Source organism: Gymnogyps californianus, chromosome 3 (genome assembly GCF_018139145.2).
Source record: "Gymnogyps californianus isolate 813 chromosome 3, ASM1813914v2, whole genome shotgun sequence".
Taxonomy (NCBI): Eukaryota; Metazoa; Chordata; class Aves; order Accipitriformes; family Cathartidae; genus Gymnogyps; species Gymnogyps californianus.
The window spans coordinates 46,588,481-46,613,059 of record NC_059473.1 but is presented as its reverse complement, the minus strand read 5'-3'; the positions used below and the strand labels follow the sequence as shown (position 1 = coordinate 46,613,059).

General features: G+C 37.9%; 1 protein-coding gene across 1 annotated transcript in view; it reads right to left on the bottom strand.

Annotated features, from left to right (window-relative positions):
• Window positions 1–24,579, bottom strand: part of GALNT2 (polypeptide N-acetylgalactosaminyltransferase 2) — a 100,941-nt gene that overhangs the window by 31,099 nt on the left and 45,263 nt on the right. The window contains exons 2-6 of the mRNA XM_050893655.1: window positions 13,041–13,131; window positions 6,886–7,039; window positions 1,722–1,820; window positions 1,081–1,148; window positions 100–165 (exon numbers count right to left, since the gene is read on the bottom strand). Of these exons, the coding sequence (XP_050749612.1) occupies window positions 100–165; window positions 1,081–1,148; window positions 1,722–1,820; window positions 6,886–7,039; window positions 13,041–13,131 (478 nt within the window). The remainder of the gene's footprint in view (window positions 1–99; window positions 166–1,080; window positions 1,149–1,721; window positions 1,821–6,885; window positions 7,040–13,040; window positions 13,132–24,579) is intronic.

The window sequence follows — 24,579 nt, the reverse complement described above, 5'->3', positions numbered from 1 at the left end:
GAATGTACAGCAGAACGCTCCTTTAAAAGACTTGATGATGATTAACAGATAAGGCAGCACAGTGGAATTTGTATCTTCCTTCCCCCAGATTAAGCCTACCTTCTCTGCGATCATTTCGAAGAACCCGCACTTTTTCAATTTTTCCCAAGAGAGCACCATCCTCAGCTTTAATAAAAAAAAAAAAATTAAAAAAAAAATCAAGGGATGAGAACCAGTTTGATATCCAACACTGTATACCATAAGACAGGCTGTCTTCAAAGAAAAACAAAAGCTTTGTAGTGGAAAATGTTTATGGTCATAAATAGTTAAATATAAGACATATGCTTAAAAAAAAAAACCTAGTCTCACCAGAAATAAAGAAAAGTTACCAGGCTAAGAAATTACTACCCTCATTACGTTATTTAAAGCTAATTTAATTTTACACTCTTAAAATATTTTTATTTAATGATATTCTCTTTGCTTACTTTAGACAGTTTCTAAATTGCATAAGAAAAAACACTTTAATAGGCTTGAATAAACTGTTTTCTTTGCATATAAGAAAGTTCACTTTTTAACCAACATTAAGGCTTAAACCTATCCTAAACTAGCTGTAAACTAACAATGCAAATATAGACATTAACTTCCTTTAAGAAATGTTACTCAGAGGTCCATTTCAATTGTTCAAGTTTGTATTGTGATACCCTAGTACTTATAAAACCTTGACTTATTTTAGATTCAGTAAGAATTTTTCCAAGAGACTGATGGAGACCAGCATTCATTTAAAGCAGTGCTACAAAAATATTTGGTGCAAGCACCATGGGTTTTATTTTTACGTCAGATAACATACTATGTAAAGGCTGTTTTCAATTATACACTCTGCTCCTTCAGCTAGCAGGAAGTAATAAAATATACCTGAAGTATTTATCAGAACTATTCACATTTCCACAATGACAGAGACGAAAGAATTAAGAACTGGTTTTGGATCAGTCTCTGCAAACTCCTATTCATGTGAGCTATTCTTAACAGAGTCACCTACTAGCACCTACAGAAAGTCTTACCAGGATAAACAAAATAAAGTTAAGGCCCTGTAAAAGTACTTACAATCATTACTGTAGTCATCCACCAGTATGATTTCCTTAATAAGATGCGATGGGCTTTTTTTAAGGACACTGAAACAGACCCCCCCAAAAAAAGTATTCAATACTAAGCAGTCTTAATTTTCCATAATAATGTCATAAAAGCAGTTACTTTGTTAAGCCACAGTAGAACCTAGCCAAGGATCCCATCTTCAACAACAGCTATTGGCTTATTCTTACAGAAAGCATTTGTGAAGACAGGCACACGTAGAATCATTCCCCCTAAAATTCCAGCCTCCACAAATGAGTCGATAGACAACTTGTAACATGGAAGTCTTGCAGATAGCTTTAGGTCAAATATCCCCTGAGAATCCATCTTCCCTGAGTTTTTCTTGAAACTAGTTATACAGCCAATCTCCAAACACCTTCTAGTAATTGGTTCCACACTTTCATGCATTTCTAGTTAAGGGGAGCGATTTTGTTTGTTTAATGCTGCTATTTCAGGACGTAAGAACTGGAGGCATCAATGAAATTAAGGCCCAACTTTCCTCCTGCAAATGGTTCAGAAAAGCATAACGGGTTGTTACTTCTCTTCCTTATCATAACCCATTATCTGACACAAATGAATGGCCTTTGGTGGGGGGAATCAAGGTCTCTTAGGTATACCTGACAACAGTTCGAAGTAAAGCAGATCTTGCCTCATTATGAAACGTGATCACCACACTAGTGGCTGGCAAATCTATTCGCCATTGCTTCCGTTGACACCTGAAAGACATAATACCCTGTCATTTAAACATAATATTTACATCCCAGGCTTAGCAGACAGCCTTCATCATGAAGCAGTTATCTGTTAAACTCATGTACACACTACATCTACCTAGGAAGAATGAAATATCTTGTTTACAGGTAAGATTATAATCAACTCCTCTTCTGCCACTTTTGGTAGTTGTCTTAGTACACAACAGACTAAGAAGTCAGTGTCAGACATAGGCAGGTTCAGAGAAGTCACCGGACTATCATCATTGCAGTATGTTGTAAATACCTTTCACGCAACTGAGTATGAAACCAGAGCGCTTATTTTACATTAAAAGCCTTCCATAAATCTAAGCAAATGAGTATGTTTTCAATGAAAATGCACAGGTTCACAGGCTACCATATGTCTCTTCTTTAGAATGGCACGTGTCCACTTCTCCCTTTATTTTTAAAGCTCCTGTAGCATCCTGGTCCTGCTCATAGATAAAAACAGTTTTCTATTCTAATGAGAAGTTGTAAGGATTGTAACATTTCGAGTTTGAAAAACTAAGCTAGCTGTGATGATGTTGAGCCAACTAAACACAGAACCACATCCTTCCAAACCATAAAGATAATGACATATTCCATCTATGTCAACTCATTTTTCATCACTTCTAGTATCCTGAAATTAATATAATAAGCAAAAAGAAGCAAATACCAAAATAATTCCTGCAGGACTACATAAAGTTAAGCTGTTTAAATCCACTGACAATAAATCTAAAAAAGACACTACTCTCATTGTATTATAAACTAACAGTACTAGAAAACACTGTATATTGAGTTTATGCTGAAAGCATTACAGTCTGACAGGTCTCGATACTGATCACCATTCATGTGGTAACATACCTGAGTGATGTATTCCTTCACATATCCTTTATTTAATATTAGGGGTAGAGTTTTAACAGGCCTAGTTGTCTTCAGAGGGGATAAACCCAGCTAGCATACACGTGTAGCAAATTCAGCAAGTAATTCTGTACTCCGTGCAGTATTAATCAAACTAGCTTTTAAGGGAAGACAGATTAAGTTACATTGCTACCTAAACTTCCAAAACTAGGCCTCTGCCTATATAAAAGGCCTCTCCACACCTGATAAAACATCTGCAACATGCATCATAAACCACGCAACCTTTTGTGCCATGGTGACCTCACTTGTTCTGAAGAAAAACAAAGCCCATGCCAACCCTACAATTGCTGTGTCAGATTAGCAAGGCCTTATCTAACTTTGTTTCTCAAACGGTGGGCATACAAGGTGGCTTCGTCACTAGCGCCCAGCGTTGAAGCAATAAATCACAAACATGTATGCCTTCCTGGAAGGTAAAGAATTAAGACCTTCTCCGTTGTGAGCTTCTGGCAATTCATCCAGACAGCGACAAGACACTCAGCTATTATACACCAAAGCCTATGGTGCCAAAAAGATATTCTTTTTTTCTGCTAACTTTCAAATTGCCCACAGAGGACAAGCCTACTGTGCATGCAGTTCTCACATGAAGCACCTACATTAGAATAATTTAAAAAGTCATATTAAACTTATACTGATTTTTTTGCAGAAGAGAGCACTTGAGCCAGAGCACATCTTAGGGTGGAATTACTCAAGGCAATGAAGCCTCTCAATTTTAAGAAAACTCAAGAGAAGAGCACTATTGCATATTTCTGAGGGAGAAATTAAGATTTTTAGACTTCCAAATAAAACTGGAGGAATGTTTCACTGAGTATTTCTGCTCTCAGTTCTTCAAAAATCCCTGCTTTAACTGACTCAGTAGCAGTCCTCCTCCTATTCTACTGTGTCAATACTGCCACAGTTAAAACTCAAACCAAAGAAACAATGTTATCACTTTTGGCACAGGGATTAGACTTACTTTCCTCAAGTTACAGCACTTAAGTTTACATGCAGAGTGAGAAAATACACTTGGATAAAATATAACTTGAACTGAAAATGTCAATCTAGACCTTCAATGTTTAGCATAGGTCATTAAAATCAATTAGAACATGAAAAGTACATTCTTTCCCCCAGAAATTTGAGTCACTGGACTAGTTCACATCATTAACAAATTTTCTGAAATCTCTGTGGTTTGTTGGAACCATTTTTTGACAGAAATGTCCACTTTAACCAGTGCAAGGAGAACATTCACCTTAACAGATATCTGGGTACCAAAGAGACAGGAAAGTTTGTTTGTTCTCTACTTAAGAATAAAACTTGAGTTTGAGGTCAGAAGCTTCTAATAGTTGCCGAATGAGAAAGAAAACACTGTTTAGTCCAGCTAAAGTACTTACCAGTAATACTCAAGAATCATGCCAACACATCAGGTAAGAGACATGATCAGAAACCACTGGTCCAAAGTAAGCATGGTGGACATTAGTCCACAAAAACCATGGAGTATTCCACCCTTCATCCCACTTGGGAGACTGTTTTACACTGACAGGAGGACAGCTCTGGAAGTTTCCTGTTACGACTGTGACACTCACTTTCTGGATCTCCAAAATTTATCATGACAGGGATAGCTCTCAGTTACACGTCGTAAACAGACTGCAACAGAAGGAAACCCAGAGGTTTCTCAAAGCTGTTGGAAGTGGCAGTTGTGGGCATCAGCTGGAATGAGAATCCGCATTCCTGCTCAGACCTCCTCTCTGCTTCCTTTCTTATGTTGTATCTGCCTGTTTCTCACTTCTCCCTTTTGCTTAAAATAAAGGCAAGCAGCTTAAACAGGTGAACCAAAGTGTTTTCTAGTACCACTGGCAGGCTTTCACAAAAAGCAAGTAGAAAACTTTGGTCTTAACCTGATGCTAGCAAAAGTTTGTCTGATGCAGAAAAGACTAAACAATGTAGTATAAAAAGAGATGCATAATTACGAACACATTTACACATCTAATGTAGAATCCTGATAAACTGCTTCTAAACAGCCTAGACAATTTCAGCAATTAAACAGTATTATTATGTAGTTATTTTGAAGTCAAACAGCCTCTTAGACACATCAATACAATTAAGAAAAAGTTGTTGAAGCAGAAACAAGCATTTCCTCATCCAGGTTTCTTTTCTTAAAGAAAAAGATTGTAGCAGCTCCCTAAGAGATCTTAATCTTAACCCAGTTGCCTCCAAGTTTATTGGAAATATCATGCTTCCAAGTGTCACGTGCTCAAATCTGTAACATATTCTTCCTATGGCTATTGCTCTTTCCATTGGACAGTTCTCAAACAAATATTTCATATGACTTCTTCAGCTTCTGCAGTGAATGTCCTTGCCAAAATGAAGGAAGATTAATTGCAACATGGCAGGGAAAGCATCATGGACAATTTGCAGGAACGATTGCTTCAGTTTGGTTTGGGGTTTTTTTGGTTGGTTGGTTTTTTCCTTTAAAAAGATGACCATTTACAGACTGATGGGCACTTAAATCTGCTCCATGGCAAAGTCTAAGTAATAATCACAGCACAGATACAGCCTTTCCCCAGAATCATTTCTCTCTCTCTCTCTCCATTGCAGGGTTCTTTTCCAGCTCCATTTAGTGAAAAAACCCAGGCAGGTCAGCATATAATCACAACACTGACAGTTAAAACAAACATAGCCACTGTAATATAATTTGTCTCCTGTCATCTCTCTTATTTAAGTTCTTCTCAAAGGAGAGCATTTGACTATTAGACCCCTCCCTCAGAGGTTATTAAATATCTAGAAAAATTCCAAATTCAGCATATCTAAATCATAGAAGCTTCTAGAAGTTGGTGGCTGAGCTTGGCTCTTGTGGGAAAAGAATACCTGGTCTAAAAAGTTAGAACTCATTTCTTGTGGAAAAAAAAAGTATATGTGATGAAGCAAATTCAAAAGTCATGTTAAACTCCTCAGTATACCATGGGCTTCGTGCTTTTCACTGCTTTCATGGCAACAAGTGAAACACCAGATTCTTCCTACTTTCCCGTTCAATTAATGGCAAATTGTACAAGACTTGCTTTACTCTAGCTACAAATCATCTGCTTAAAGGAACCTAAACCCATGCTATTATACAAGGGATTTAAAAATGACACAGTAAGTGTCTGAGTTTTTATACAAATTTCCTTTGCTATGCCATTCCTGATTAAAGACCTTTATGGAGAAAAAACAGGCTCCTTCCTCTTCTCTCTCCCTCTGCTGTCTCCTCTAGCTTCTTCTACCTACAAAGCTGTGAATGTACTTTCATCCTAACTGCAGAATTCATTAGGCAAATTAACTATACACAGTTGGCTAATTTTATGCTTTAACGCCATGCTTGCCTAGTTTTTAAAACCAAGTTCAACCCGCTTTTTAAATTTTTCTTTAAGTTATGGAAGTCCTAATGAGCAACTGTTGTTTTAATATTAATCAATTCTGTTTAAACAAGATTAGTGCAAGTCATTTTTTAAATGAAAGTCTTCTCTACCCACAAGAAAGTAGTATTTTTCCTTACCCTGAAGTTTACTATTACCTGAATCTGCACAAGCAGCCTGACATAGCAAAAGTTTTTAAGCATCTCTAGTGTAACTCTGTCCTATGTTCACCAAGGTGTGCATAAATGGATTTCCTTAGGTCTGGAACTGACAATCGTCACATATTTAGAAGAACAGAAGCACAGAGCAACTGAGATGGGAAGGGGCCCCTGGAAATCTTTTAGTCCAAACTCTCTGCTCAAAGCAGGGCCACCTACCGCAGGCTGTGCATTGGGCTTTGAATACCCCTAAGCCTGGGGACTTCACACCCTCTCTGGGCAACCTGCTCCACTGTTTGATCATCCTCACAGCAAAAGAGACTTACAAATGTAGAAACCAAGAAAAGCCATCAGATAAACAGGAACAAAAAGAGACTGAAATACAGCACCAGTTTGGATATAGAATACACACTGATGGAAGTCATGGAAACAGAAAAACTTGAGTAAGATTCATTGTTCTTTAACTCACTGTTTAAGTATCGCACCACAGTTTACTGTTCCTGTCATTTTGAAAGCTGGAGAGCTCCTGCTTTAGAAAAACCACCTGCTGCTCAAAAGCCATAAATACAAACAAGTTAATCCCAGTCAAACATGGCTCAGTTTGGCACTTACTGATCATGCCTAGTGTCAGGAATGCTTCGGTCCATTCGCAGTTTGTCACTTTCTACCTGATTGAACTTATTGCGGGCATATGGGTCCTGACCAGATCGCACCACGGTAGCGCCAACATAAGCATCTTGATCAAAGTCTTGCCACCGAACTTTTCCTACAATAGAAAAACAGGAAAATACCCAATTTAATCTTCACAATTTAAAGAACAGCATTCAGCTATCCAAACATAACTGATGAAATAGCCCAGTTTTTAATTTTGCAAGAAAGTAATTAAACCTCAACAGTATTGTTAACAGTGTAACATGTCACTTTTGCATATTAAACTCCTCTAGAACACTCTGCGAATTAATATAAAATTCAACAATTTTACAGATCTCAGTTTATGCAAGTAATCACCAGACCATGCTTCATCTTGTCCATTTTGTTTGTTGTTTTTTTTAACCCCAACTACCACAATTTCCATTTAAAAAAAAAAAAAACTCCACATATCAACAGGCACTAATATGGCAGATGATCCGGCTATAAAGTTATTCAAGTAACATTTATTTTTTAAGATCTAGTCCAGACTTCAAAGACATTCTAATTTAATTTATTGTCTCATTACCTAAGTAAAAACACAGTCAGTTACAATCAAACCATTTGAGGAACAGGCCTTTTAGAAGTACAAGACAAGATTATTCTCAAAAAACAGCATTTCATGTAGGCAGAGCACTAGATCACTCTCCAATATGACATAACTGCAACCTCCTTTACAATCAGACCTGATTCACAGATTAATTCCTGTTTAACAAGGACTGTGTTATTATGTGACTGGTTGTGGCACTAACACAGAAAGGCAGATTAGCATCCAGCCACCAGGAACGAAGTTTCAGGACTTTCATCATCTTCAGGTGTGAAACAACGGTATGATATTTACCAAATGTCTTGAAACTATCAGTTCTTACCTCTGGTTGAACATTTACTTTTTTGCCTATTGACAGCCAAACCTATGCTACCTACAGCAAATTTATAGCACCTTTAACTCAAAATCAGAGCTCAAGTTCTAGTGCAATACAGACATTCTTGTTTTAACATGGATGTGTACGAGAATCTCCTGCAAGCGTGTTGTGGTGAACACAGCATGCCGTTGGCATAAAAAAAAGATACAAAGCAAAAGCTGTCTTTTGGGGCCACTGTTTATTACAGATGAGACGAGTTAATATTAGTTGTTTTCATAATTAACATACAAAGTTTTTGAGGTATTTTCAATTAAGTTCAGTAAGTAGCAGGTTGCAGAGATGTCACTCCATTCAAGCTCAGCTTTTAGACAAATATTATAGCTCAGGCATATCCTAAACTAAGCTGATATGCATAGAGGGACTACTACTCTTAACAGCTATTAACAAGAGTCAGAGGTTGCCCAGTGTTTCAAAGTTTGCCTTTGCTCTGTCTCTCAACATGCACAGCATGCAAACTAAGGCACGCCTCATTTACAGCTTTCTATCCATAAGGCATGCCTAACTATGGTGCGTTAACTTCTGCTAGAAGATTCTGATATTGAAAGAACACTTTCCATCATTAAACAAAATAATTGTCTGTTTAACCCGACAAATACCACCAACTTGATTAAAAATTCTCTATTCTCAGGATCATCTCAGGAGCTCATCTACAAAAGAAAGGAACTTCAAGAAACTTCCAACATCCAAGTGAAGTCACAGAGTAGGAGAAAAGTGCCCATACTTTTGGACTACTAGTTTAAGAGCTAGCCAGTTAATACTAAGCAACTATTTTTACATCTGAGTTACCATCCTAAAGAAGTTAAAACATGTACATACACACAAAGAAGCCAGAACTAGAGAGTTAAAAAAAAAAACAGACTGCAGAACATTTAATAGACACTTGGTGAAGCAGATCAGAGGGTAAACTATAGGAAAATAACTGGAGGGAAAAATACAGATTTTCAAATTCCAATTACTAAAAGAACTCTAAAAAGGAAACTTTCCGGTTGCTATTGGTAGCCCACAGACTGCCAAGAGTTTTTCTTAGTCTTTCAAGTTCGTTCTTCAAAATATTTCTAGGAACTTACTTTGAAAATAAGTTTACACCTCAGCCAGCTACCACACTACAAATAACCCAATACATAGTTATTTACAAAGGTTACACCAAACCTCACTTGCAACAAAACTATACAAGACGCAAGAGCGGCTTGACTCAGGAAACTGGAAGAAAGAACAGAGATCACAAGATCATCTCCCAGTATAACTCTCTTCCTTAGCATTTCCCAAAGCTTTTGCAACCTCCTTGGTAACTAAACTATATTATCACCCTTGCTTCTAATTTATAATATAGCTTCAATCTGGAACATATGTTGAATATTTTCTGAAATACAGGACATGTCACGTCACTGCTTTTCCAGTCTAAAAATAAAGATTTTAGTGCGTTTTACAAAATATAATCTACACTTAAAATGCACTTATATAGGACTTTCAACTTTCAAAGACTCCAACTTCCAATGGATTTTAATGCTATGCCTCCTTCAGGACTGCCACTCCCATCCACTCCTCCAGTTGCCTTCCATCCAGTGGAAAGAGTAGCTAAAACACAGAGGTCATGAGGGCATCACATCAGTGGTACAGGTGATGCTGTTGCAAGCATTCTTCTTAAACAGGTTGTGTTCTTCATGAACTACAACATGTAACATGGGCTGCCCACATGGTTACAAGTGCTAATGGCTCCAGTTAATTGCTGGAAGATGAAAGGCTGATCCAAAGCTAAGTATGCTGTCCAGCCTTACTGCTGCTGAAAGGCTTGCCTTTCTGACAATTTATCAAGTAAATTTTGAAGTTCGAAGTGGTTTAACAAAACCTTTTCCAGTAATAGGTACTGTTTCTGTTGTATGCTTCCCTGGGGTACACAAATAGGAGGATGTTTGATTTAATTTCTTCTGGGGAGTTAGCTGGCTCTGTAGTTTCCTGAGTTTCAATGACTTTACCAGGTGGAACGAGTATAAGAAAACACAACTACATTATTTCAAACTTAAATTAAGCAAGTTTGCAACTTCAAATTCAAGCAAGTGTGTGTTTACTTGTACTGAGATCTAACACGACAATAAATTAATCTTTTAAACTCAACAGTAAATGAACTGCAGAGTTTGCTACCAGAGGCAAATAGAGCCCACCCCCCCCCCAAAAAAAAAAAAAAAAAAAAAATCACTGAATCAGCTAAGAATCTGGAACCAGGGTATGCTGCAGTGCTAAACTTGGTTTTGACAAGAAGTGCTTATTTTACAGGCTGCTCTGAGCCTGAGAAGCTGAGTAGAAACAAGAAAAAGGCAAAATCCAGTGAAGCTGCTTCTTTTTGGCCCAGGTATTTCCCAACTCTGAAGTCTTGGAGAAGACAATCAACAAAAACAGTGCAATTCATTGCTATTATTTTTAATAAGAAGCTCCTTGATTTTAAATAGCAAGCACATTTTGATTTTTTTTTTTTTGCTCTATAATAAGTAGCTGTATTTAAAAAATAGTGCTAGCTTGGTACATTTTATTCCATTCCAGTTTCCATCCAAGTAGAGCTTGATATAAATAATTTAAAATGTATCATTTACCATTTTCCAAGACTTTAAAACCAGCAAATCCAACACTAGTCCAGAAAGCATAGAGTAAATTTGAGAAGAAAGAAAGGAGACCACTTCATAGGGCTAAATTTACTGAAAAGCAGCGACAGCCCACAGAATATAAGAACAAGTGAATTTGGCTTCAGGAGCCAGGAAGGAGGCAAAGCCTGGCTCTGGCTCCAGCAGAAGGCCCTGTCAACCGTGTGCAATATGAATCAGATCTATTAGGGAAGAGTCAGATAACAGTAAGAGCAGCTCGAAGTGAGACACAAGAGAAAAAAAGCATAGCAGACAAATCTGCACGCAACCAAGCGGCAGGCAACAAAGACTAGGAATAGAGGGATACAAAATCCCCGAAATAGCTTGCACTCGCTCTTACTGACTCAATACAGCTTAAACGCAGTAGGATACTTGATATAAATATGATTATTTTGACTTACAGGCATTAAGAGATTCCAGATCTGCATTAACTAACAAAAAGAGCTGTTTGAGTAACTGCTGAAACTCCTATCATTACAGAGAACTGGTTATACAGTTTTACTTTAGTTATCCATGCAGACAGTTCAGGGTCAGTCTTTCTAACTACAAGAGCTAACATCACTATTTTCACAAAACAATAAATAGACTTTTGCAGCATATAAAAAGTCACCAAATGACAAAGAATAGACGTACAGAAGGTAAAAAACCCAACAGTTTAATCTTTATATAAAGCCATTTTAAAGATAAAGATAATAAACAATTCCTTAATTCCCAGAAGTTCTGAGAGATACCACGCTGCATAACGCTGAAACCTAAACTACAGGTCTCCTAACCTCAGTGGAAAAGCAAGGAAGTTTTGAACCAAAGCCCTCCTAAAATCTGATCACTTTGCTTTAAAACAGTGCAAAGAATCTGCAGAAATATGAATTCCAAGCTTCTTTGCTATAAGGATTCAAAAGTTTGCCTACACGAATTGAAAATAATCAAAATAGTGATTTAAGAGTGCATAATTCTGTCTGTGTAGTCTTCGATGTTTGATTCGAGACTCTTGTACTACTATGCAGTAACGATTTTCCTGCCTGTTAAATCAAGCCATAAGAGACTACTAATCAACAGATGAAATGAAAAAAGCCCTGACCTGCTCCACTTTACACTTAATCTTACTTCTAGCTTCAACCCTTCCAGCTTCTGGTATCTCTCCCTTTCAACCTGTGACACTTCCCTTAATACTCAAATAGCTACTTAGGGCCACTGGGAAAGGAAGGTCTTAGAGGAAATGTATAGGGTTTGGCCCAGAATACATAAACATTCAAAAACAGGAAATCAGAATAGTAGTTGGAAGGTGCAAAATTGGCTGACCTATAATCCCAGTAACAATATTTGCTGAGAGTTCTGTTAAGGGGAAAAAAAAATACTTGGAAAGATCTGCCAGAAACCAAGTTAAATAAGCCAGGCTCTTCAGCTTCAACTTTTTAGGATTTATTTCCCAATTCATACACAAAGTAAAGGTTTTGCCAAAAAAGCATACATACATAACCAGAGTCTTGTTTCCCCTCTCCAGAGAACAGCTAAGACAAGGTAGGCCAAAGGCTACAGGAAAAAAGCCATGAATGTCAAACAGCTTATACTGTACCAGGAGTCTAAGACTGTAAAACAAAAATCATACCTCACACATTATTGGGGATGGAAGTTTCCAGATGCTTAAAGGAAAGCTTACCTTGGTTAGTTCTTTCTTCAAGACCTCACAGTATTTCAAATGTTTGGTTAAGACAAATTTGTAAGCCAGACATTAGGATTAATAGAAGAAGAGTAAAACGTGTTGTGAAACTATCTGATCAGAAGTTGTCCTCCTTGTATGGTAAACTTTTTCAATACAGTGTAAAATATTCAAATCCATTTTACTATTTCTGTATTCCTTAGTACATCAATTCTAGCTACATATTAAGTCTCATTGATGTGAAACAGTTAAGCAGCAAAAGAAGTTTATGGAAGCAGTCACATGAAATGAAGATTCCCTAACACTTAATTTTCCTAGCTTATCCTCCAGGCATAAGACCATTTCACTCAAAACAAAAATCATGTTGCTCTGTTATTTGCCAGCATGTGACGAATACTGAGCAAGTATAAGAAAAATAAGGTACACCATCAGCACACTCAGGAAAAACTGCCACATCAAAAGCTAGACAAAACTAAAAAAAAAGTATGAACCTTGTTCTGAATCTTCAGTCAGAAGCACAGTCCCAAGGCGACTTGTCTGTTGCCTGCCAGCATTATCCTTCGAGAGAAATGGACTACTTTTATATCAGAGGCTTTTACAGCACCTCAAACCTATTGCAGGACAATACAAACATACTAGCAAAAAGTCACATTCTCTATGGTTTTAAACCCAAAGAAGCATTGAAGCAAGTAAGATTTAAGGAAGCTGAAGCTTTAAAAGAATAGAGAAGTACATATTGCTAAAATAATCCTAGCACTTTCAAACTACAAAGAATTATTAGAATCAGAACAACTGCTGTGTTTTATGGTTTTCAAGGATAAATTTTTTATGGCTATGGATCTTTCATAACAAACATTACTGCAATACCTGGAGGTAGCGTCTCCACACTTTGTGCTTTGTCCTCCCCATCATTGCCACGCACGTCTTTCCTTTTGGGGTCGATATCATTTGGGTCCTCCTGAAAAAAGTACATAATCTTTAAAATAATCTCCTTAATTGATTTAATTTTGTGTTTTCAAAGCAAACAGCAATAACTAAGTTTTGTGGATTTTAAACTCGTGAAGTGGTCCAAGACAGCTAACTTTGGATTTTAAGAGAAAGCATGATTATTTCCTCCATTACTTGAAAAACATAAAAAACAGAACAAAAATTTAAGACAGGCTTTTGCATTTAATTTATGCAGCAATTCTTATTTGGAAAAAAAAAAGAAATATTTAAGAAGGAAATGTATTATTAGGAAAGATGAAAATTTTTTTTTTTTTTTTAAATTGGTAATACTCAAATGAGCAATGCAGGCAAAAAGAGTAAACAAAACCTGAAGAAAGCCCTACTCTAGCAAATAGGAAAGTTATCTGAAAAAGAGAAGTCAGGTTATCTAGCAGTTATATCCAGAGTTGCAGCCTTCCTATTGGAAAAAACATTCCAAAATATCTTCAAGTTGTTATTTTCATGTGTTCATTGCAGTGGAGCTTATTCTGGGCTTCACAGGCAACTCCGTTGGATTTGCGATTCCAGTAATACCGATAATATCCATTTAGAGAGGAGGAAAAAAGTTTCATCTCCCCCCTCCTCCAATTTCCAACATTTATTCTGAATCTATAAATCTCATTTGCTTTTCAACAGGAAAAAAACCCCACACTCTTGTACGCTCATTACCACAAAAATACAAGATGTCAAGCTGGAATTATCCGATTATGCATTTGGAAGAAGCAGAGAAGAGGGTAACTTTTTTTTTAAAAAGATAATTAGCAACTGTATGCTGGTTTGCACACTACACTTAGCCACTGATTTAAGTGCCATCAGCTTCTGTTGTTCTTGCACACTTGCCAAAGGAAATTCTGTTTCCTTTTCTACATCTGCATTGAAGAAATCCCAATTAGAATACTGGTTTTATTTGCGCACAACCCTGCTAAAGACAACACCTTTACTATATCACGTAAGAAGATACAATACTATGCCTATACTAATCAATAAGGGCACCCAAAACCATTACCAGGCACCAAAGCCAAGCAGTGCAGAACAGTTCATATCTCTTCTAGAAATCTGTCGGAGTCTCCAGAATAGGGCGATGGTGTACAAACTGTCTCTGCCATCCCAGCTCCTAAGCCATAGCCGGGAATTCTTTGGGTAGAATAGTAGTAGTTGGAACAGGCCAAACTCATATTGGGGAACATTTCAACCACAAATGATAGCATTTCAGCATGTCCCTGCATGCCTGAATTTTCCAATGTAAGTTCAGAAATATGTTGAAAATAGGCATCCGATTTCTAAAATACTGAAATGTAAAACTGAATACTGATGCTTTTTTGTTATTGTTAATCATTCTCAGAGAAAAACAGCCTTATAAACACAATCGGTTTTTCATATATTTTTCATAGCATCATGCATCAAGGATACCAGAAAGTAGGAATTTGTCCAGGTTCTTATACTACATTTCACTATGTTGGTACATGCTTTGGGCCACTGGGCCTTCTGGAGGTCAATAACTTTGCTTAAAGAAAGATTTAAGACAACAACAACAAAAAACCACCACTCCCAAAAAACACACAACTCATTTCAAGAAAGTGATCATGGCTCATGCTGGTCAGGGAAATTATCTGTCACTGTGTACTGAGTCCCACTAGCATATTGAAACAGCAGCTTTCTGTGGTTCTAGAAAGTTGTATTTCACTAGTTATTTGGCTTTGTGCACCATTTTAAAGATAGCAACACTATGGAAACACTTAATAAGTGTAAGTATCAACTATAGCTGGAAGAAAAATCTTCCCAATAAGAATGTCAAGTTTTGCAAAATTTCACAAAGCTCTTCACTATCCCAAATTACTGTAATGAGTCTAAAAAAAAATACCTATGTAAGGTGGAAAATAAATGCAAAACATCTATAAGCAATGAAAAACATTGCAAGGATTTCTCCCGTAATTAAACAAAACCTATTGAGTGCTTCCTCATTCTTTTCCTCCCCTCCCCTTTACGTCTTTAGGGGAAAACTCTGCCTTCCCATTAATCCTTCTAGCTGAGGAGCACATGCCATTAAGCATAATTATTTATCAAGTTCTTTCACTTTGGGTTTTGTTGTTGTTGTTGTGTTTTCATTTTTTTAATAAACATAAACTATCAAAGGCAAAGTTAGATTTAGAGATCTCATAGCTAAATGCCATTTTGAAGTCTTACAAATCTGAGGCTTCTAGGAAACTACTTGGGTACAGCCTTCAGACGTTCTGAGGTGAGCCAAGCTGCCAGGATGAAAGTTCCTACCGCAGATTGCTGGATGTTCAGTTTGCCTCCTAGGACTCCCTATAAAACAGTATAGTGATGGGAGAGTATGGGATATTAACCTCTAACCTTTGTGCCCTAGATTAGGGCTTTGTGGTATTTTTCTTCTCCAAAAGAAGTCTATTTTAATTATTTTTAAAATAGACTACTCGGCTAAAACTGATGTTCTGTTGTAAGCACTAACTTTCACCCAATAAAGCATTTGGAAACTACATGTGAGAAACCCATGCCTTTTAGGGGCAAACAATACGTTATAACCTTTAGAGAGAACTCGAGTGCACAAAAAGGAGAAGGAAGCAGACATTAAAGCCATAGACATAAATACAACCAGTTTCTTTACAACTCTGACTGTAAATGGCTTCAGCATGTTAATTTGGTGTAATACATGAATGAATCATATGGTCAAATGGCATTCTTATGTTGTCACCATTACAGGAGAGTTGCTTTTTCAGCTTGCTTGGAGTGAAACAAATTCCCAACTTCCGATGTGATCTTAAAAAGCTGCTTGCATTTGATGAGTAATCTTCTTGGTAGAAGATAACAATGCTTGCACCAACAAAAGTAATTCATACAAAAAGCTAAGCTTAAGACAAGGTTGAAAGCAGCTGAAACCATTTAAGAGGAGGCACAGCTCTTTAATCATGAGAGCACAAGAGGGAGATTTAATGATCAAAAATTGAAAAAGCTAATGCCTTTTTCTATATTAAAATACTACTAATACTATTAGTACTTACTACTTTAAAACGCTATTTTCCTGACATACTAAAAAAGCTGACACTATCAGGCTACAACCTAAATATGTAAATGCTGTAAATACACTTGGACAAGTATTTTGAGCTTATCAAAAAATAAAAAGGTAGCTGGCCAACTAGCAGAGACACTAACCGAACATTAGAGGCATGTGGAACACCACTAGAGTAATCCATTTGTGGTTGTTATTCATGCAGTTATTTTCTCAGGCCAGGATACATATAGCAACATCAAAATAAGTAAACGCCAGCTATAATGCACGTGTTGCAGGGATTTGGCATACATTAATTTTACACATCATGTCACTGCTTCCCATTAATTCCTGATTCAGTACCAGAGGACATGCGAAGAAATAAAACTGCAACCTTTTGACTCTATTCAGTGCGAAACCTTACAACAGTATTGCAGTAATATTTTAGATGTACCAAATAAACCTAAATTAAATGTAATTTTTAAATTCAATTATCTAAATACCTTTGCTACTCCAAAAGCTCAGAAGTTAAGGTGATGTACATTTACTTACCAGTTTGTTAAAACATTCCTTGCAAACCATAACCACAATTCATTATGGTTAAATTGAATAAATTTGCGGGTTTTTTAGGCTGATTAATCACTGAAGCGCAGCAACTTTTTCTTTCAGGATATGGTAAACTCTCTACGCTTCAGAAAGCCCGCATCAGTTTACAAACCTTGCTATTACCTCTTTTCTTTTCCTGCTCAACTCACCCACTCCATTAAGACTACCCTGTAGATTCAATTTGAGACATGACAAAGACGCAATATGAAACGCTTTCCAGTTTTGAGAACTAGACTCGAAAAAAATTGTTTCATGAAATGATTAGTTACACATTTGCAGCTGCTCTGACTGGTGTGGGGAAAGGGAAGATGAGTTAGTACAAGTGCAAAGCAAGATTCAAACACATTTTTACAGCATTTCTACACATCCACAAGACATGATCATACTCAACAAGAAATTTAAGACTAGTGCCATTTGAGTTTAGAAAGCTGTAATTATATACAGACGTACATTAGTGGGTAATTTCATTACCATTACTTAGATCTTCCAGACCACTTACCCTTCTGGTTTTGGTATATTTGTTTGCATTGAATACTATATTGCTTAGAAGTGTTGCAAAGCAATTAGCGTTTTGTCAATTGTTATTTCACTTGGCACAAAAAAAAGATATTAAACTGATCCAAGTCCCTAGGTATTGCTCCTATATAAAAAGCACTTAAAACTACTACTGTTTTTCCTATTTCTGTCTTCCAATACTTTCTTTTCTTCTAATTAAGAGTTTCAAGTATCACGGATTTGACATTTAACTGCTATGTATTAGATCTCATTCTGGCAGAGATTTCTATCCTCCACTGGCTTCCTATCAACAAGAGAATAACTTACCAACATGTAACATTACTAGATATATTAAGATATCACATGCCTTACAAGTGGCAAGTCAACACAGACTTCAGCAAAGCTCTTATGGGTGAAAACATCTTAAGTGTGAGCTGAGTGTGCCTCCAATGCCAGCCATTCCTCTCACAGACAACCCAGATGCTGAACAACATGCAGCATTCAGGCACAGGAGATGGTTGGGAGCTATGACTACAACCACGTGCTACCTGGACAGCTGTTCACTGTCTCTTCCATGGAAATGGCAGCAACCCAGATGAAAACGTCTCACAGGCTAACACACAGTGCTACCCAAGGGCTGAAGCCATCCAGCTATCCTAGACACACATCAAACCAACTGCTTTGCTCATCATCATGTACCAGCACAACTTCTCAAAGAATTTCACGCAGAATACGAAGCAGGGAATTACACAGAATAAAAACAAAGTTCTACTTGCCTTGGTAGTATACACTCAGATCGAATAACTGAGAAACGTGGCTTCATGGGACAAAATACATGCTAAGGCTTAATATCTGTTTTGGTACTTGCTTTTAAGATGCTGGCCAAGGGCCAACTGCAGACAGATTTTCTTCTACTGATGATTCTCTAAGAGGAAACTGAATACTGGCAGCATCTTCAAAGAGCATCATTTGATCCAGCTGGCCTAATACAAGGCTTTGCTGCATCACGCAGTACAGAGCAGTCAAATCAGTTGATGATTTTGGAAGGGGTGCTCTTGCTGCAGACGACACTCCTCTCAGCACTTCATACACTTCCGTTCTGATCATGTACTTGGGGCCAAATACACAGAAGCACTTTGATGTTATGTAGAGCAGCACTTGGCATTGCAACAGTTCAATGCCTTCAGACCCCTAAACCAAGCACGAAGGCTCCTTACAGAGCTTAGTTACCTTAGAAAAGGACTCAAAGCCGAGCAGAGTCAGACAGCTGCCTAAGCCACAGATGCAGCCAAAGCCCCATCTTCTTTGCTACTGCTGGCACTTAATGTCTGCCTCTTCCCCCCCCCCCCCCCCCCCAATTCAGTTTACAATCTTTTGATTGGACATCACATTAGATGCTTATAGAATAGCTAAGCAGGCTCTGAAGCACCAGTTCCTCCTAACCCAGGAGGACCTTCAGCTGAGGACAGAGTCCAGCGTGTTGGCTTGCTTTCTGACCCAATGCTTACTCGCTGCCTTCCAAGAGGTCTTCAGAAACTTGACTCCAAGTCTCTCTCGCTGTAGTAAATGAATCCAGCTTTCCTACATGCCAGGCAAGCACTCTAGCAATTTAATGTAACTACCTCACGGGGCACCCATGTCTTCCCTTGTCTTCCCTTGTCAGCAAAATGTTTTGTACGAAACTGAGATAAAGCATGCTCTGAAAACGCCTGGAACACTGCTTCTTACAGGCAAGATGAGCAGGAAATATCCCATAAACAAATGCTGACTTCCTTTGATTGCCAACTTGCTTAGCACTAGTAAACCAGACATTTCCAAGTACACCAAGAGGCAAAGCATAAACAGAAAAAAACACTGAAAATATACTTTGTGATATTTGATTAACACTGTTAGACATATGTCTGAAGTTATTACAGCAAAGATTATTTAATTTTCATTCTTATTCCTTTACTCAGTTTAAAGTAAGTTGCTGCCAAAGGTACATTCCTTTCGTATGTTTGAATATTCAAAACAAAAATAGAAGCTTCCAGCAGTGGGGAACACACGCACACACACACCCGCCTCATGCCTACAAGAAGGCAATTTTAAAATCTCAAAAAAAGAGGAAAAAGTAATCAAGATTATACTTTGATGGCTCCATATATAGGAAATACGCTTAGATACACTCTCAGTGAATACACTCAAAACATTTTGAAAATGCCAATTACTATAAGCTGTAGTCTCCAGACAAAATTAAATGCCTTAGTGCCCTACCTTCTCTGTAAATTTTACCTTTACTTAGGGCAAAGTACGTATTTTAGAGCTTACAGGCACTATTTGAAGTACCAAAACAACTATAAAACCTGACATTTTATAAACCCAGAATGGATTAGACAAAAATAATGCTTTATCTGAAGTTTCTGGTATACATGTATACATAGTCTCTGAGGAAGGCCTGATCCAGCTTTGCAGCAGAAGACTTATTTGTACAGCAGATGGAATCAACTGAAAGTTCTGCTTCAACTTCATTTAAGATTTCTGGGCACAATAAACTTATTCCACAGACAAGGGCCAACGAGCAACAGAAACCCCCACGTAGGGCAGGTAGGGCTATTCTGGCATTAAGCTTTTAAGTATAGGTAAGCTGTTAAATACGAAGATTTGCATTTCAGTGTATTTCAGGGAACTAATTAAAATTTGAAGATAACCTAAAAGTAACAGCATGACTTATCCCCCAAATCCCCACATTGGTTTAATATACACTGCGTTAATTGATTAGCCCACAAATGCTATGCAGTTTTAGACTGTATTTCAGTATTTTACAAATGAAATTCTTCTGTAAGCATCTGTGTCCTGGTTTCGGCTGGGACAGAGTTAACTTTCTTTTTAGTAGCTGGTACAGTGCTGTGTTTTGGATTTAGTGTGAGAATACTGTTGATAGCAACAACTAAAACAGAGTGTTAAGTAGCGCTTATCTTAAGCCAAGGATTTTTCAGTTTCCCATGCTCTGCCAGCAAGCAGGTGTGCAAGAAGCTGGGAGGGAGCATAGCCGGGGCAGCTGACCTGAACTAGCCAAAGGGGTATTCCATACCATGGAACGTCATGCCCAGTATATAAACAGGGGGGAGCTGGCCGGGAGGCGCGGATCGCGGTTCGGGAACTAACTGAGCATCGGTCAGCGGGTGGTGAGCAATTGCATTGTGCATCACTGGTGTTTTTTTCCTTCCCCCCCTTCTTTTTGTTGCATCCCTTTTCATTACTATTATTATTATTATTATATTTCATTATTACTATTGTTAGTATTATATTTTACTTTAGTTATTAAACTGTTCTTATCTCAACCCACGAGTTTTACTTTTTTTTTTTCTTTCCTTTCCTACTCCTCACCCCACTGGGAGGGGGAGGGGGAAACAGCTGCATGGTGCTGAGTTGCTGGCTGGGGTTAAACCACAATAATCTGACATCCTATAATGTGATCCTAAAGGCATAAAAAATGCACAACACAGAGCTCCGTGAGAATTCAGGTATCCAGCTCCAGGTGACCTCTAATAAACCACGTTCCCTTTTGCCTAGAGATTTCATCCACTCTCTTAATAAGTGTCTAAACTAAGTGGTCAACCTTATCACCTACTAAGAAAGCAGAAAACTAAACGTTACTTGTCTTAGGAAAATGGGCAAGCTAGTATACCACCAGAAAGAGGAAACAAACACACCCACAAAATCCACAAACCCAAGAAACTACAACACACCCTTCGTTTTCTTCAGCTGTACAGTGAAAAAAAGCTGTTGGAGCTGAAGTGGTCTTCAGACTGAGAGGACAGTCAAGATGGTGCAATAACACACCCCCGCTCAGGTAAAGCGTGGGTGGGTAAAAATGCATCTTCTTGCCAGAGGCCACTTCTAATAACATCAGCTAACCCAAGTCTACCACGCCTAAAGAAGCCCCACCAACCAAGCAAAAATCTCTGCAGAGGCTAACACAGACAGAAGCAGGACCAGCACCTGCTGTGAAGTGCCCAAGGACCAGAAAGCAAAACAGAATCTTGCTCTGACTTGTGGGAGAGACTGTCACCTCGCCACAGAAACAGCAGAAGTGAGGGGAAAGTCTCATACACCAGAAAGAACACGAACACAATGGCAACACTGCAGAGGAGCCATTAAAAGGCTTTGCTGTTTTTTTCTAAGACTATTCAATGCTCATGATTCATGAAGCTGCGTAAATGTATAAGGGTGGATGGGGGGGCAGGGGGAGAGGAGGAAAAACATTTAAGGGTACTTGGGACTAATGGAAGGGTAAACTCTCAAGTGCACCAGTAACTTTGAAAGCAAGGAATAACCATCTCTAAGGATGGCAACAGAGTGCCAGAAACAGTATCCAGTATTTCCTGTTAAATTTATCATGTCTCAAAAAAAAACCTCACTTGTCTGCACTACCTGTCACAGACTATGGAAATAAAACATCACAAAACATTTGCAATGATTATTTAAATTCAAGATAACATCTAAGTCTATTATCACTCAATTTTAGTTCCCAAAAGAAAAGATTGATGGAGACAAAATAAGACATTTCTTTCAATAGTTAATTCATGGGTTTTTTTAGATAATGTTTAAAACAGCCTTCTATTCCAAAATTGTCAGTGCAGACACATAGTTCCACGATTTACACAGTAAGTGCACACTCAGCAGCAACGGTGTTTACATTGCTCTTTTAGTTGTGCTAGATTGGGAAAAAATCCAAGAATAAATTAATCATAAATCATCATCAATCAAAAGGAGCTGAGTGATCTGATCTGTTATACATATGCCAGGAAAAAAAAACTACAACAGCAAAAAAGAAGAGTCAGGAAGGCATCACAAAAACTTTACCATTTGCAACTTACTAAAAGCATCTTATTGGTACGTCCACCTCCAGGGAGCACTTTGTCATCATGTCTCATACGAGTTAAGTGTTTTGAGGTACATACTCAGGCGGCAGCATTAATTTTAGCGTGCCTCTCTCATACCTACTGCTTTTCCCACATTTTATAATGTCTGCAAAGAATATTTTAACCTTTTTTGTTTGATTGTTTTAATTGATCAGTTTCTGGAATGGGACAAGGTAGAAAAAGCGGCAACAGGTCCCAAAAAAGCAAGGCATGGCTTGATGCAGAAACAGTATCTGCCTACTGTGCTTCTTTCAAAGTCCATAGCTCTTGTTTGAGAATTACTGTGCGTATTCATTTTCTTGCTTGAGCGCTTTCCAAGACGTGAAATCTGAACATTCAAGTAGCTTCATACAAGTACACAGACTCCAATTCAGAGATACAGTGGGCACGTTAGTCATTCAAAAAATTAATGAGATTAGACTAAGCCCCTGTTTAACAATCCCAGCTGATTTTACTTACAGCAGATGAAAGATCCTATGGAACAACTAGTCCAGCAAGGGGAAGAAACCAGAAGGACAATATAATCTTAAACTGCTGCAATGCTTTGCAAAGCGAGCATATAGCTGGTGCTGCTTACCCTGACAAGTCAGCTGCTTCAAAGGCCACCTGCTGCTGAAAGGGGCTGTTCGCACTTCACCACATCTCCATCCTGAGCCGCTGGACTGTCCCCACTTCTCCCCTTATAGACACTGGTGTGGCAGATCAGGTGATCCGATTCATTCAGCTGACTTAACAGTGAGCTGGGGGGTATGGATGTATTATTTCACTGGTTGGGCTTTTTTTAAACCACAAGATCAACCGCTAAATTATCTGAGGTATTTGATGCAAGGGAAGCAGCAGCCAGGGTAGCAGGGAAGAAAGTGCTGAAAGGGGTGTTCCCGTTACAAGTAAAGGATTACAAATTTAGTTACAACATTAAACCACCCATCACTCAAAACCACTACATATTTTTCTGCTTGAAAGAAGGCAATTACTCCAACAAATGCTCAGGCATGATTTAATGCCATCTCTTATTAATTCTACAATATCAGAAGGGTCTGATGAATTAGCCTGCATTTCAAAGTCCTGTCCCTAATCCTCTTTGAATTCAAGTCATCACTGCTTGCTCTTCGCTCTAAGACTGACTCTCTAAGAAAAAAGAAAAAAAAAAAGCTTTTCCACAGGAGAGGAAAAGAAAAAAAAAAAGGCACAGAAAGCCAAGGGTGTGGTGCTTTGTTTTAATATTTACACACATGACAAAGTCTTATATTTTCTGGAATTCCAGGAAACTGGAGTTAAATAATCGATAGAAAAGCAAAGGATCGAATAAATAAGCAGAACTCGACTTAAAATGTATGCATCCAATAACTTAAGTATATTGAAGCATTCCAATAACCAGGTATTTCCAATTCTCCATATATATACTTCTGAAGGAAGCAGTAGGCAATCCCTCAGCTGCAATACAAGAACGAGCCAGGGCAGAAGGGAATAATGGAAGAAACACACTCCCATGCCTTTCCACACATCTTGAAGCACAGAGAGCAAAAAGGGAAAGCAATTAGAACTAAACCCTTTTCAGCTTAATTTTGTTTATAAATATTTAAACTTGCAAATGTAACTGAGATCAAAAGGATACACATTTATCAGAAATGCAAGTATATGTAAAGGCAAAACTGCTGTGGCAGTGACATCCGCAGTTTGTTAGTAAAGGGAACAAGTTGACTATTATAACAAAACAACCTAGAAATAGGATCCAAGAGAGCTATCTTGGATGAGGAAAAAGAAAAAAAAAAAACAGAAAAAAGAAAAACGAGATGCAGTTAACAGGTTGAGTGTTTTGCTGGATCAGATCTGCAGGGTTATGATACAATGAAGCAACACAACATCACACCACATTTTCTCAGCCCTAACAGAAGGTTATCGCAGGCATATAAGGAAACTGAAGATAGGTTGAGACGCGAGAATTAAAGTTGCTGTGTCTTGGATCTTTTCTGTAGCATGCAAAAGCATTGCTTTGTTCTCTAAGAAAACAATAGGAAAACAAAAAGCGAGACTGACTTAAAATCTTAACCTTTTTAAAAAGGGGAAAAGGTTAATCTTCAGATTCAGAAACTGAGCCACTGAAAAACAAGGGAACTATTTCCTTCTACCTCTTTCAAGGAAGACATCTTTGAATACAAACAGATGGAGTAAGTCCCAGAAGTCTGAAAAATTACTTAGTAACTCCTCTAATTAAATAACCTTATGACAAGCTTGCATTTGACAGATGACTTCTGCCTTCAATAACTCTCTGCATATTTTCCCCTCCATCCCAACATTAGGATTTATGGACAAGTCTCTGCAGCTCTAGGCACATGACACAGTACACATAGTATCACTATTTAGCATCAGTGTTTAACTGCAGATTCTTATTTTTAAAAAATCAAAA